This window comes from Rhipicephalus microplus, chromosome 2, assembly GCF_043290135.1.
Source record: "Rhipicephalus microplus isolate Deutch F79 chromosome 2, USDA_Rmic, whole genome shotgun sequence".
NCBI classification, from domain to species: domain Eukaryota; kingdom Metazoa; phylum Arthropoda; class Arachnida; order Ixodida; family Ixodidae; genus Rhipicephalus; species Rhipicephalus microplus.
The window spans coordinates 48,649,962-48,665,476 of NC_134701.1; the positions used below are offsets into that span (position 1 = coordinate 48,649,962).

Sequence of the window (15,515 nt, forward strand, 5' to 3'; positions counted from 1 at the left end):
TCAAATGCGGATCTGCAACGTGCCTGTACCACGCTTCTCCCTTTTCCGTCTCTGCATGCAGAGACCCTTCTTTTGAGGCCGCGCGCGGAGACAGAAAAAAAAAAGTGGCCCGAATCTGCATGTTCCATTGAAAGACAATAGTTTTGCTTCTGGAGAGAGTGAACAAAATGTTTATTTTATGTTCTACGCAAAAAAATGTGTGACTGGTAGTCTACAGGCGCTGCCTTACGGTGCCTCAAGCGTGTAGCGAAGGGGAACGAGCGCATCGAGGCACGTTAGACATGAGCGCCATCTGGCAGTTATCTTCAAAAACGAAGGCGTGCATGCTCGCGGAAAAAGATGCGCGCCAGTATCGGAGATAATAAGGTGTAGAACACAAAGCGACGGGCAGGTGCCACCACCGTGTCGTCGTAGCAAAGCTTTGGAAACACTTAGCTTTTTGGGAATCTCGTAGCACTGTCAGCGCAGCACGATAAATGCTACAGTCCTTAGAGTTACTTGTGTGTGCCTCTTCTAGTATAAAGGCAGACATACAAAACATAGACATGCTGTTATGGCACCTCAGATATGTGCAACAATTGCTTTGTAATTGACAATCGCACAACTTTGAAGGCTAAATCTTGAGCAATATTGGTGGGCGCTGCAGATGGGGTTGGCCGTTTCGTGCGGTTTGAGGAATTGTTAAGGGCGGACACACAGACAAATGTACAGACGGACAGACAGGCTAAAACTTTTTCGTTGAATGTCCCCGAGAAAGACTATCGTCTAAAAAGTGAAGCTGTCGCGAGGTCTCGTCTTTTTTTTGATGCAGTGGGTAGCAGCAGAGACGCAGTCGTTGACAAGTGAGAGAGAAATCGCTTTGCACGACGGCACCGCTTCTCGGTCATGTGACCCGCTGAGCACTTCCTCAATCCTCTCGGCTGGTCGTGTGAGGACAGCTCTCTCGGTCGCGCAGGGCGTGGCTGTGAGGTCGGCGCGAGAGTTTTGAAAGAGCCGTGCTGAACGAGCGTCAAACTTTGCAAAAATCGATATACTCAATACACAACGGTAGTTTTTTTTTTTTTATAGACTATTTGATAGACTAGTCATTATATCCATTTACCGGTCACTTTCACTTCGTTGCAATGAGGCTTACAATGCATGGTTCTCAATGGAGCTTTCAAGGGGAATTTCATTTACTTCATTATATCCATTATTCTGTTATATACAATGTGGTTTGAATTTATATAAGCAATACATTTGTAAACTGTTTGGTACTAATTACTGTTAACTCTGACAGTCCTTCAAACTAAAATCTGCATGTTTGCAAAAGTCTGTTATGCGAACAGCGATTAGATGGCAATGTGGCCCACATTCAAATATGCTTCTCAGAACATAATTCAACTCTCTCCACATATTTTCTTTGAAGCTGTGGCAACAGTGCAGCAGCCTCAAGTTAAGTGAACAATGCGGGGCTTCCCCTCCCACCACTGCAAAATAGGAAGAGGACCAAATGCTCACCCTCTGACTTTAATGTCCTTAGCCTTTGCTGCCTCGATGACGTCATAGAACTTCTTGATGCTTTTCTCAATGCTGCAGTTAATGTTCTTCCTGCAAGTGAACGAGAAAACAGAGAAAGGGGTTTCGTAACAGTGAGACTACTGACACAAAATACTATTCACGCAGCTCATACAAACTTCCACAGTGCTCATGACAGTGACTGCTAATGAACGATGCTTTCAGGTTCAGTACAGTGTAACCCCTTTATGAGAGACATGCACTAAGCAGCGATTCCCGCCCCTTATATGAGATGTTTTTTATAAGCAGGGTAGGTTTTCTTATCCACCCATATTTGACTGTAGGCGCCCTGGTGTCTTTCACACCCATTTGTGTCTTACATCAGTATCTCTTATAAAGGGTTTCGACTGCATCTGTCCATCATAATGAGCTCATTTGACAGGTATGGCTCCAGGAGAGCTTGTCTCAAACAGTTCACAAAATGAACCTGCCCATTTTGGCGGAGCACATTTCTTTATTCAGGAAAGCAGCAAGCCACGAGGTCAATGTGCACTTGACCACGTTGACGCACCAAACCAGACAGCATGCTCCCTCTATAAGAACGACAAAAGGTACAGGCACAGCACACTTAACCAGCCTTGAAAAGCCTGCCTTTGAATATTAATGTGTTCCTGACACTTGAGAACGGTGCAGGCAATGCATGCCAAAATACACACATGTGTAAGGCAGGCATGGCTGCATTAAGAGAGATGCGGGTCGAAAAAGGCAAGTTTTCTTCAAAATTGGCTGCATTAAGAGAGATGCGGGTCCAAAAAGGCAAGTTTTCTTCAAAATTGCCAATTTTTCATTTTCGCCTGTTTTGAAAAGATTAGTACCTCTACTGTTCTTAAAAAAAAAAAAAAAATACATGTCGAGACTTAACTGGAAATGCTTTAGAATTGCATCTAAAGAGCACAAGGTGCCTGTCAAAAGGCCTAAAGAGTGCAGTCTTCGAGCACCTTGCCGACGATATTGCACTGCCGCTCGCCATTGCCGACCACATGAGGTGAACAGTTGAACCTCATTCTTCAAATACCGACAGCTTCCCTCGGTAATGTGGCGCAAGAAATAATAAAAAAGAAGCACGCTGTTGCGTCTTTTTTGAGCGCGGCGACTGGCTTATCGCGTGGTACGGATCGGGGACCGCCATCGGCCGCTGCGTGCCTGTATGTGCTGTGAAGCCTACTTGCAGGGTCCATGTCTTGTCGAGCAGCACAGCTGACCAATGCTTTTCTCGTGTATTTATCTCTGTTATGAATGCAAAAAAAGCCATTGCTCGCGCGTGAAAGTCATTGTGGCGTCGCGCTCTGTAGGAATAGGCTACGAGCAGCTGGTTCAGATTTGCGGCAGTTGTTGGCTTGCAGAAGACAATGAATCAAAAGTCATTCACAGCCATCAGCCGGAAAGTTGGTGATGCGGCAATGGATGACATCAGAGCCAATCTCGCGAAGTTGAAGGAGCTCACACAGCTCACAACTTAGCGGGGATGACATTGCCATTATGTACGACAGTATGTGGCACAAACGTGGCCGCAAAATGGCATCGGCATTGTTGTGTCCCTCGACACTAGACATAGTTTAGATTTTGCAATCCTGTCGAACTTCTTCCTAGATTGCAGTCGGCACAAGGCTCTGCAGATGGAGCAGAAGAAGTTTGGCAAGCGTTTCATGGCCCTGTCTGTAAGCGGTGAGCGAAGTTTCTGTGAGGAGCTGGCTCGAAAAAGCCGACAAGGACAAACTCATGGTGCTGGTGTATTAGTGGCAGTGGTCACTACAAGAAGAATTTTTCTTTTAGGTGTGCAAATTTCATTGCATTTAATGATATTTTTCATAAATAAACACTCAATTATAACTCGTTTTTCTCAAAAAAACAAATTTTCCCATTTTTTTCAATTTGCCCTTTCTTTTTCAGGCACTTCTACTGCTTGAAGAACCTGCATAAAATTTCGCCCAAATTTTTTCTTAAGTATGACAAATACAGTTATCTAGTTTAAATTTCAATATTTTATTATATAATAAAAAGTTGTATGTAAACCTTTACTACGGTAGGTGAAATATAAACTTTTTATGTCTAATATTTTTCACGCCTATTACATATTTTGTATGTGCTTTGTAATTAGCTACTTGCATTCTACACTTCATTTGAAACATTATGAACTATGAATGGTAAAAAAATTACGGAAGTTTAGGAATGAAAAATGGGGTTAAAAAGGGATGAAAGAAGGGTTAAGGTTTTCACTTTGTCATATTGCAGATCTAGAAGTATGCAACTTGCAAGAAAACTAATTATATATTGAAATCAGCAAAAAAAGTTCCAAAACAGCTCAAGTTTCATTGCTCTGGGGGTGAATATTAAAAACAAAGTGTCTTCGAGTAGCATCTGGCCTTAAATCTCAATCAAGGCCTAATGCAGTCACAATGTCTTAGTTCCTGCGTGGCCAAATGCATATCTCTTGAGGTCATGTTCATAGCATTGAAGCGTATTCCGCCGCTCTCATCTGTGGCAGGAGTTGTGAAAACTCCACAACGTCAAAAGGATGTTGCAGAAAAAGAAGGGGAAACAGGGGGCGCACTGCTCACTGTTCCAGCCAATCAGCAGTGGCCAAAATCAACAGTTCACTAAGTAGACACATCAAGAATACCTCTCCTGACTCAAGCTAAGCTAAGCTAAACTACACGCCGATTATATTTTGACAATCATGAAAACAGTGATGTTTAACACTGCAGCAACACGTTGTTCACCTAACACAAAGAAAGCTTGCAAAACCCGAATAATGCAGTAAAAAGCACTATCTTATTTTCATTCTCTACTGAAAATAGAGGATCTGATTCCCATTCTCTACTCAAAATAGGGGTAAAAATGCTGCAAGTGCGTGACTGTATGATGCTCAGCAATACATTTATATACGTATCTAGGCTACCTTACAATACGACCGAGACGTGGCAATGAAAACTATTTCTATTCTTCATTCAGATGAAGGAATGAATTCTTACACACAGATGCGATTTGTTTTTTGTTCTTTAGCTATGTGTTGTGGTTGTTGAGTCACAACATCTGATACACTCTCATTGCTATCCCAAAATATTATTGAATTAGAAGTTCGTCCAGATTTTTACATAAGGATATTCACAAGGCCCCCTTCTGTACCATAAAGCTATTCCTTTATTTTTCTGTACTCAGAGAAGCTTACGAAAGTATTTATTGAACGTCTTGTATATTTTTTCTAAGTAACAACTTCTACAAAAAGCCAGTTATAGAAATCTCTATGACGTGTGGATGACTGACAGCAACTGCTGGAAAATGAAAGCATAGAAAACTCAACTCCAACAAAATGAATCTCATAAGGAAGCTGTTTTTCATTTTTCATTCCAGAAATGCAGCTTTGTGGCTATCTGGAGCTCTTATTAGTCCTTTTTTATGATGGCGCCAATGAGGTGACATTGTGTCAAGGGAAAGCTGCAGATTTGCATTTTATACAGTCCACTTTTTTTAGAATGTTTTTGTTGACAGCACACTAGTAAGAACTTTTTCTCAACTTCTACTGCTCATTTTGGTCTAGTATTTTATTATGGCGTAAAGTATGGTCTCATGAATGCTGAAGAAAATTAAATGATAAATTGAATATTTTGACCACATTTTGTGCCAACGTCCCCCCTTAAATTGAGTAAAGACAGTTATGTTGATAAAAGCTGTGTGGGCTAACAGGTTCACTCACTGTGTGAACGTTTCAGATGCGGCTCCAAACACAGCTATTTCCTTGGCCCCAGCAGCAAGCTGCGGATAAAAAAGAAAAAGCATTAAGCAATAAATACGGTGAATTAAAGCCTTAATGGTGAAAAACCTAATATAACAATATGCATGAAAGGAAACATTAGGACCTGTCTAACAATGTTTTCTTTCTTTTCTATTTTTGAATCAAATATAATTTCTAATGAAGAAATTGAGCCCTTATACTTACACTTTTTTTCTTCATGTCATTTGACATATTGCCCCTTACCTCTGTACAATTTTCTGTGACTCCTTCTATAAGTCAGTTTCACCTCGAAGTTTGTTTAAATAGTAAAAACATGCTTGCTTGAAACATTGCTTTGCTGCTTCAACTCTAATGTTCCACAAATATTATCAAGAAAAATACATCAGCAGCGTCAATCAATATGCCTGCATTATATATTAATACAGTTGAACCCCGCTACAACTGAGGGGGCGCGGAAAAAATTCATAGAAGCGAAAATTTTGTTGTAGTGAAATAAAAAAAATATAGCTGATCTGAGGTAGCAAAACAGAATAACGTTTATTCTCAAAATTCAAAAAATGTCCCCTGCTTCCTATTCTTTCCCAGCAACGTCACGGCGTCATTCTCACCCATGCATAGCTAGACCATGGTGAAAAGCACACTGAAACAACGATCAAAACTGTCTTTGTGAACGAACGAAACAGTTGCATTAACACGTAAACACCAGCAGCTGTCCAACGTCAAAAGTATCCGACAACGCCGAGATGGAGGCAGGGAATTGTGGAGGGCGAATTTTGCATTATTCTATGCCGTTCTTATCGTTTATTACTCGTGGCTATCTGATTTTGTTGATAATGCGGACGAACAGCCGCTATAATTATTTACCACACTGGCCAAGCGTGAACATAATGATAAGCATCGTTCCACGGTAGCACCCAGCGGCTGTGTGAAGAAAACCGTAACTGAGCGACTAAGCTTCAGCTTCGGATTATCTGTGGCTCAAGCGCAAGCCAGTGGCGAAAGCAGGGCAGTTGGGGCAGTCTCATTGCCATCGCTACCGAGCAATGGCCGCGCCCGTGCTTGCTGAACAGCGGCAATATAGCGGCGGTTTCTGGTAGTGCCAACACGTGTTTTAGACTTCGTTGACGTATTTTCGGGCTCTGAAAATGCATCGAAATGTTAAAGATTGGGTTTACTGCATACTGTCGCAGTACAACGCGAACAAAGCACAAGTACGCCTTGAGGCAGCGAAAGCAGCGTGTTCTTAACAGCTGAGCCACAAGATCTTCTTCGTTCTCGCGTCAAGCCAGAGGCCCACTACCTGGTGTCCGCTAAATCCCCCCATCATCGTTTTTGTCCACATGTAGACACGGGTCATTTGCCTCCCTCTCAAAGAGCATCGACCCGATGCGAAGTCAATAATGCAGTTTTTGTTAAAAGATAAGTCTCACGCAATCACTCGCTGACGTAAGGCTTCATACGCACTACGTGAACGAGTTCAGGATGGTACTGGCGACGATTGGTACTACACGAATTGTCGGGAACAACTTCGTAAGTGACGTCACTCAGTTGTCGCAGCACTCGGTATGGCCCAAAGTATCTTCTTAAGAGCTTTTCTGATAGTCCTCGTTTCCGTACGGGTGTCCAAATCCATACTTTGTCGCCAGTTTGATAGACAACTGCTCTGCGGTGAGCATTGTAGCGGCCTGCATCGTACTCTTGCTGCTGGCGGATCCGTAAACGTGCCAGTTGTCTAGCTTCTTCCGCGCGTTCCGTAAACGTGTTGGCGTCTGGGTCGATGTCATCACTTTCGTGCAGCAGCATCGCATCTAACATAGTTCGTACTTCTCGTCCATGAACGAGGCTGAACGGGGTCATGCGGGTCGTTTCTAGCTTGGCCGTGTTGTACGCAAACGTTATGTATGGCAAGACTTCATCCCAATTTTTGTGTTCAATGTCTACGTACATCGAAAGCATGTCTTCAATGGTTTTGTTCAGACGCTCCGTCAGCCCGTTTGTTTGTGGGTGGTAGGCAGTGGTCTTACGATGCGTTGTTCCACTCAGCATCAGGACGTGATCTAAGAGAGCTGCCGTAAATGCGGTTCCTCTGTCTGTGATCACGACAGTTGGTGCACCATGCCTCAGTACAATATTTTCGATGAAAAATCTCGCCACCTCCGCTGCTGTACCTCTCTGAATAGCTTTTGTCTCGGCATAACGGGTCAGATAATCCGTCGCGACGATAACCCAGCGGTTTCCTGCAGTGGAAATAGGAAGTGGGCCCAAAATGTCCATGCCTATCTGGTAGAATGGAGCTGTTGGGACCTGCACGGGTTGCAGTAGGCCAGCTGGTTTAGTCGGTGGTGACTTGCGTCGCTGGCAGTCGAGACAGGTACGAACGTGGTGCTTCACGGCTCTGGTTAGTCTCGGCCAGTAATACCTTTGCTGTACTCTGGCCAAGGTTCTCATGTAACCCAAATGGCCAGAGGTCACCTCGTTGTGGCATGCTTTGAGTACTTCGGTACGAAGGGCTGCTGGTATGACGAGCAGATAGGCGGATCCTGTCGACGAAAAGTTTCTTTTGTAAAGTACTCCGCCCCGTAAACAAAACGATGACAATACTCTTGCGAAAACTCTTGGCGCCTTCTGAGATCTGCCTTCCAACTAGTTAATTAAGCCAAGCAACTCAGTGTCGTCACGTTGTTGCTGCGCAATGGCGGTCGTGTCGAGGACACCGAGAAATGCCGTTTCCTCCTCCTCGGCATGACGATAGTTATAGCGCGAGAACAAAACGACGACACAGAGACAAGAAGGACACGAAAGACACGAGCGCTAACTTCCAACTGAGTTTATTGCGCAGAGCACGAAAATATATAGAGGAGACAGTGACCATGGCACAAGAGCAGAACATGAGTAAGAAAACCAAAAACAAACAACACAAATACAAAGGCACTGAAAAACAGCAAAGAAAAACCTAGAAGAAACCGAACCAGAAAGGTAAAGCGACCTGCCCGCACCGAATCCTTCGAGGAACCTGCGTTCCTTCTCGGACTAAGCCACGGAGGGCTTGCTAATCCAAGGCACCTGTTCGCATTACCTGCCCGCACCGAATCCTTCGAGGAACCTGCGCTCCTTCTCGGACAAAGCCACGGAGGGCTTGCTAACACAAGGCACCTGTTCGCGTGCCATCTGCGCAGCCTCGACAATGACCCGGGTGCTTACATCTCTGTGTTTGTACAACGTCGCTGTTTCCTCGAAGAGGGGAACACACTTGCACTCAGTGCAGTGCTGGGCAAGAAAACCATCTTTCCCGTTTTTAACATTGTTCGTGTGCTCTCTCAGCCGATCGTTCAGACACCTTCCGGTCGTTCCGACATAACAAGCACCACATGAAAGGGGGGTCCTATAGACGACTTCCCGGGAGCAGGCCGCATACCTGTTTCGATGTTGAACTCTGCAATCTGTTGATGATTTCGTTTTCAGGGGGTTGGTAGATTTGGCGAGGCTGATTAATTTGAACGGTGCTGAGAACAGGACACGAACTCCAACACGTTTTCCTTTTTTTTTTGAGCCTATGTGATATCTTGTGTATGTATGGAATCACGGCTATCCTTTCACGTTCTGTATCCGTGTTGATCAGATTCTGTCGCGTCCTCTGCTCCGCCCTAATAGTCCGCAGGATCGTCTCCGCAACAGACGCGATAAACGCCTCGGGGAAACCTGAAGCCTTAAGGCGGGAAACTTGAGCTTTGAAGCTCGCAGAGATATTGTGGGCGCAAGATCTATTTAAAGCATTCTCAAGGCAGGTTCGTGCTATGCCTCGCTTAACTATCTTACTGTGAGCAGAAGGAAAGGGGAGTAGAGGTTTCTGCGCACGTGGTTCATAACACCAACAGATGTGCTGTGGGCTAAAAACCAAATGTTGTACCGACATTCGTCTAGATAGGGTAAAAACGCAGGCCAGGGAAATGTGTCGTAAACTAGAGTTAAAACAGTTAGCACAGCACATTAGCAAAAGTGACAAAAATGGGCTCAGCATGTTTTTTTCTGCCAAAACACATAAGGTTGACATGCCTTTCCGTGTCATTGTGACAGAAAGTGGTACGTGGCAAAAGCAACTCGGCTTGTTTATTCAGACCCATCTAAAGTGTCTAAAGATTGACGACCCATTTGTGATCAAAAACTCGTAGGCTCTGATAGAATTTTTCAAACAATCAAATCAATCTAATCTTTTCGGTTTTTCAATTGACATAAAGGACCTATACTACTCGCTGCCTCACGATGAGGTACTAGAATGTATAAGGGATAACATAGAAATTTTCGGGGAATTGAACTTCCAATTAAAAACTGGCATTAGTTCGCGGAATTTTCTTGACAAAAAAAAAAGCTGGGTTCTGTGCCTCCTACCAAGCACCGATATCGGGAAGAAAAGATTCCAACAGACAGTTTTGCTGTATCTTACACAGTTTTGCTGTATCTTACGTCTACTTTCGTGCAATGGAATTATTGCATTTATCTGCAGAAAAAGGGTGTTTCAATTGGTTCATGCATAGCACCTCTACTCAGTGATCTTCTATTGGCAAAAATGGGCAAAAAACTGCAGGAAAAGTTAAAAGGCTCGCATGTCGTCAAAATTTTTAGATACGTGGATGATTTCTTGGTTATTCTAAATTGTAAGTCTTCTATGTTTCACTCGTTGGCCACTCAAACTATAGGCGTGTTCGAAAATTGTTTGCAGCCTCTTGTGGTGACACATGAAATGCCCGATAATGACAAATTACGCTTTTTGGATTTAATTCTGGTTTTTAGCCCACAGCACATCTGTTGGTGTTATGAACCACGTGCGCAGAAACCTCTACTCTCCTTTTCTTCTGCTCACAGTAAGATAGTTAAGCGAGGCATAGCACGAACCTGCCTTGAGAATGCTTTAAATAGGTCTTGCGCCCACAATATCTCTGCGAGCTTCAAAGCTCAAGTTTCCCGCCTTAAGGCTTCAGGTTTCCCCGAGGCGTTTATCGCGTCTGTTGCGGAGACGATCCTGCGGACTATTAAGGCGGAGCAGAGGACGCGACAGAATCTGATCAACACGGATACAGAACGTGAAAGGATAGCCGTGATTCCATACATACACCAGATATCACATAGGCTCAAAAAAATCGGAAAACATGTTGGAGTTCGTGTCCTGTTCTCAGCACCGTTCAAATTAATCAGCCTCACCAAATCTACCAACCCCCTGAAAACGAAATCATCAACAGATTGCAGAGTTCAACATCGAAACAGGTATGCGGCCTGCTCCCGGGAAGTCGTCTATAGGACCCCCCTTTCATGTGGTGCTTGTTATGTCGGAATGACCGGAAGGTGTCTGAACGATCGGCTGAGAGAGCACGCGAACAATGTTAAAAACGGGAAAGATGGTTTTCTTGCCCAGCACTGCACTGAGTGCAAGTGTGTTCCCCTCTTCGAGGAAACAGCGACACCAGAGATGTAAGCACCCGGGTCATTGTCGAGGCTGCGCAGATGGCACGCGAACAGGTGCCTTGTGTTAGCAAGCCCTCCGTGGCTTTGTCCGAGAAGGAGCGCAGGTTCCTCGAAGGATTCGGTGCGGGCAGGTAACGCGAACAGGTGCCTTGGATTAGCAAGCCCTCCGTGGCTTAGTCCGAGAAGGAACGCAGGTTCCTCGAAGGATTCGGTGCGGGCAGGTAGCTTTACCTTTCTGGTTCGGTTTCTTCTAGGTTTTTCTTTGCTGTTTTTCAGTGCCTTTGTATTTGTGTTGTTTGTTTTTGGTTTTCTTACTCATGTTCTGCTCTTGTGCCATGGTCACTGTCTCCTCTATATATTTTCGTGCTCTGCGCAATAAACTCAGTTGGAAGTTAGCGCTTGTGTCTCTCGTGTCCTTCTTGTCTCTGTGTCGTCGTTTTGTTCTCGCGCTATAACTATCGTCATGCCATACCAACTAGCCCAAGCTGCCACACTCCTCCTCGGGTAGGGTTGCCGACTCAATGGGTGAACGGGACAGACAGTCAGCGTCCATATGTCGCTTGCCTGACTTGTGCACGACCGTCGTGTCAAACTCTTGCAGTTTTAGGCTCCAACGCGCTAATCGGCCGGTGGGATCTTTTAGGTTAGTTAACCAGCAAAGGGAGTGATGGTCACTAATAACTTTGAAGTGTCGGCCATACAAGTACGGGCGAAATTTCATTACTGCCCATACTTCGGCGAGGCATTCTTTCTCTGTTGTTGAATAGTTAGCCTCTGCGCGTGTTAGCGTTCGGCTTGCGTAGGCGATCACTCTTTCTGTGTCCTCTTGCCGTTGCACAAGCACAGCCCCAAGACCTACATTGCTAGCGTCTGTGTGAAGCATCGTCGGGGCTTCTTCGTCGAAGTGGGCGAGCACAGGGGGCGTTTGGAGACGTTGACGCAGGTCATTAAAGGCAGCCTCCTGTTCTTCTTTCCACTCAAAGGCAACATCATCTCTTGTGAGACGAGTTAGTGGCGACGCGATGCGGGTGAAGTCTGCAATAAACCGGCGATAATAGGCACAAAGGCCTAGGAAGCGTCTGACAGCCTTCTTATTGGAGGGTACTGGGAACTGTGCGACGGCGGCAATTTTTCCAGGATCGGGCCGGACGCCTGCGTTGCTGATGACGTGACCGAGAAACTGGAGTTCGTGAAAACAGAAATGGCACTTTTCTGGTTTCAATGTTAGGCCCGCGAACCGTATGGCACGTAAAACAACTTCCAGCCTTTTGAGATGCTCGTCAAAAGTGGTCGAAAACACTATAACGTCGTCCAGATAGACTAGGCACGTCTTCCACTTCAATCCCGAAAGTACCGTGTCCATAAGCCTTTGAAAAGTTGCGGGCGCGGAGCACAAACCGAAAGGCAAGACTTTAAATTCGTATAAACCATCTGGGGTCACAAAAGCGGTTTTCTCTCGGTCTCTTGGGTCTACCTCGATCTGCCAGTAACCACTCCTCAGGTCCATGGAAGAAAAGTAGCGAGCGTGCCGAAGTCTGTCAAGGGAGTCATCAATACGTGGAAGCGGGTACACATCTTTCTTGGTCACCCGATTCAGCTTCCTGTAGTCCACGCAAAAACGCAGGGTGCCGTCCTTTTTCTTTACTAGCACTACAGGCGATGCCCAGGGGCTCTGCGACGGTTGAATGACGTCATCAGCAAGCATTTTCGCGACTTGTTGTTGCATGGCTTCGCGTTCCTTTGAAGCTACGCGATGAGGGTTTCGGTGGATAGGTCTCACCGTGTCCTCGGTGATTATTCGGTGCTTTGTCAAAGGTGTTCGGCCAACTCGTGATGTCGTTGAAAAGCAGTCGCGGAATTCGGCTAGCAGCTGAAGAAGTCTCTGTCGCTCGTCCTTTGACAGAGTGGTGCCAACATCGAGAATGGGTTCTGGTTCTTGATAAGGCTCTTCGTCCAATACCGACAAACATAAACTGCCTCGCATTTCTACAATACTGTCGTACGAAGCGATAGCTGTGCCCTTCGGAAGGTGCCGGCGCTCAGCACTAAAGTTCGTCAGAAGTAAATTCGTGCGTCCACCAGTGAGACGGACGATACCTCGTGCGACCAAAATGCCATGACTAAATAGCAGCGAGCCAATTTGGTCAGCAATGCCTTCGCCATCAAACGCTTCGTCGCCTTCTACTGAAACAAGAGTACATGACCGGACGGGACGACCACATCATCATCAATTATACGTAAAGTGTTGCTTATTGCGTCTGAACAGTCAACTAAACCAGGGCTGTTGAGGAATGTAATTTAACGGTCCGGGATGTTGATGACGGCACCATATTCTCTTAAGAAGTCCATCCCTATGATCAAGTCCTTGCAACACGAGGTGAGGATGACGAAATCGCCACGAAAGAAGAGCCACCGATGTCGAGTCTTGCTGTACACCTTCCGACAGGCATCAACAGCTGGCCGCCTGCTGTCCTCAGGTGAGGTCCCGTCCACGTAGTCTTCACTTTTTTTAGGCGTACGGCAAGGTTTTCACTTATGATAGAAAGGCCGGCGCCGGTGTCAACTAAGGCTGTTACTTGCTGTCCGTCTACCGAAACGGTAAGATCTGTGGTCACAGTTTCGTCGGTGTTACAACTTCTCGGCTTTACGGCGTCCTGTGGTACAAGTAACGGGGGCTTTTTTTCGTCGTATTGACGGCCTGCAACCTCACCCCCGGAGGTCGCCGCCTTCAGTTTCCCCGGCGTGGACTTGGTGACCTCCTTCCACTGAAGTCGGCTGTAGTTCGGTGGCGCGACGAAGGCAAATATGCCGGAGACGGAGAGCGTGGTCGACGTCCCATACCTGGCTGGTAATCAGGCACATTGTCGTCATTATTGGCACGGCGGTTGTCAAAATGGGACTGAGACAAGGGGAGTAATTGAGAATGAGTGTACCGGCGTGGTGCGTAGCCGTCGTTGGCGCGTCGATCGTCAGATCATTGCCGAAAAGGTCGAAACATATCTACGCGGTGCCAGCAATGGCGGGAAATGTGGCCCACACCTCCGCAGGTAAAACAAAGCGGGCGCCTATCTACAGTGCGCCAGGCGTCTGTTTTACGAAGCTGTGGACGCCGCAATGGCTCGTAATGTGGCAAATGCCGTGTCTCGTTGGGAGACGGCTCTTGGTACGGCGGCATTTCGTACGGCGGTACGACGACAGGTCGTCGCGGTGTCTGTTCTTGTGGCGACCAAGGAACGGCTGCCGATGGCTGGCGGTACGACAGCGCAACGGGCGGCGAAGCGCGGCTGCGTAGCTCATAGGTCGCTGATCGTCAGTAGGATCAGCTGTTGAAAACGCTTGGCGTATTTCTTCGCGGACGACTTCAGCGACAGATGCCGTGGGTGGTTCCGTGACCAGATTCCGGAACTTCAGCAGCTCTTCGCGAACAATCTCTCTTATCAAATCGCGCAACGAGCTTTGATGGTCAGATGCCGTAGCGGCGACTTGCATGTGGGCGCTGCTGGACAAGCGATCGTATTGTCGGCATCGTAGGTGAAGCGCCCGTTCGATAGCCGTAGCTTCTTTGATGAAGTCTGTCACAGTGCTTGGCGGGTTCCGCAAAAGTCCGGCGAACAGTTGCTCTTTAACGCCGCGCATGAGGTAGCGCAACTTTTTGTCGTCGGTCATGTGCGGGTCAGCTTTACGGAAGAGACGGGCCATGTCCTCAGCGAACATTGCGACCGTTTCATTGGGTTTCTGAACCCGTAGCTCGAGTAAATGCTGCGCACGTTCGCGCCGGTCGACATCGGCAAATGTGTCAATCATGCCTCTTTTAAAGTCGCTCCATGATGACAAACTGCCTTCTCTGTTCTCGTACCAAGTTTTAGCGCTGTCGTCGAGATAAAAATAGGCGCGGGAAAGCTTTTGTTCAAGGGACCACTGGTTGGTGTTAGCGACACGTTCATAGTGATCAAGCCATTCTTCGACGTCTTCATGTGCTCCACCACCAAAGCGATCAGGCACCAGCGGTGAAAAAAAGGTTACCTGAGATGGGGTTGGAAAACTACTGTCTCGTAGTAACTGTTGTAGATTGGCGATGGCCATTGGTAGATCTGAGTGGTGCTTTATAGAGTGTTCCTGTGAGAGAGTGAACTCTGGAAGGAGGCCTCGCAAGCGACGGCTGAAGCGATGCACGGGAGTGTTGACAAGTGCTTCTGGGCTGGATGAACGGCTCCCCGTGGGAGTGTCGAGCATCAGGCGGGGTCGCGGGCCAGCACCTCCACCAGTGTCGCAGTACAACGCAAACAAAGCACAAGTACGCCTTGAGGCAGCGAAAGCAGCGTGTTCTCAACAGCTGAGCCACAAGATCTTCTTCGTTCTCGCGTCAAGCCAGAGGCCCACTACCTGGTGTCCGCTAAATCCCCCCATCATCGTTTTTGTCCACATGTAGACACGGGTCAATACAAATAAGTATCTGAGCCTAAAATTCCATCGTAGAATTTTGTTGAAGCAGGACGATCAAAGAAAAAGTGTTCATTGTGGTGACAATATTTATGCATTGACCCCTGACGGGGAATTGTGAATTTTTCGTTGTATAGCAGAAATTTCGTTCAAGCTGCGATTGCTGTAGCGGAATTAGACTGTATATTATAATACAGTATACATAATGATAGATTTCATTTCATATTATAGGATAGCTATTACATTATCTTACACTTGAGGAAGCTCTTAGTAAAAGCTTTGATTGTAACCATCAGAGTAACCATAAAAATCCATGTCACGTGCTAGT

At 46.3% G+C, this 15,515-nt stretch overlaps 1 protein-coding gene across 3 annotated transcripts in view; it reads right to left on the bottom strand.

Moving 5' to 3' along the window:
• Hmgcl (hydroxymethylglutaryl-CoA lyase) overlaps positions 1-15,515 on the bottom strand; it is a 49,453-nt gene that overhangs the window by 12,778 nt on the left and 21,160 nt on the right. For all 3 annotated transcript variants that reach the window (XM_037420201.2, XM_037420199.2, XM_037420200.2), the window contains 2 exons: positions 5,252-5,310; positions 1,501-1,590 (listed from right to left, as the gene is read on the bottom strand). In XM_037420201.2, coding sequence (XP_037276098.2) covers positions 1,501-1,590; positions 5,252-5,310 — 149 coding nt within the window. The remainder of the gene's footprint in view (positions 1-1,500; positions 1,591-5,251; positions 5,311-15,515) is intronic.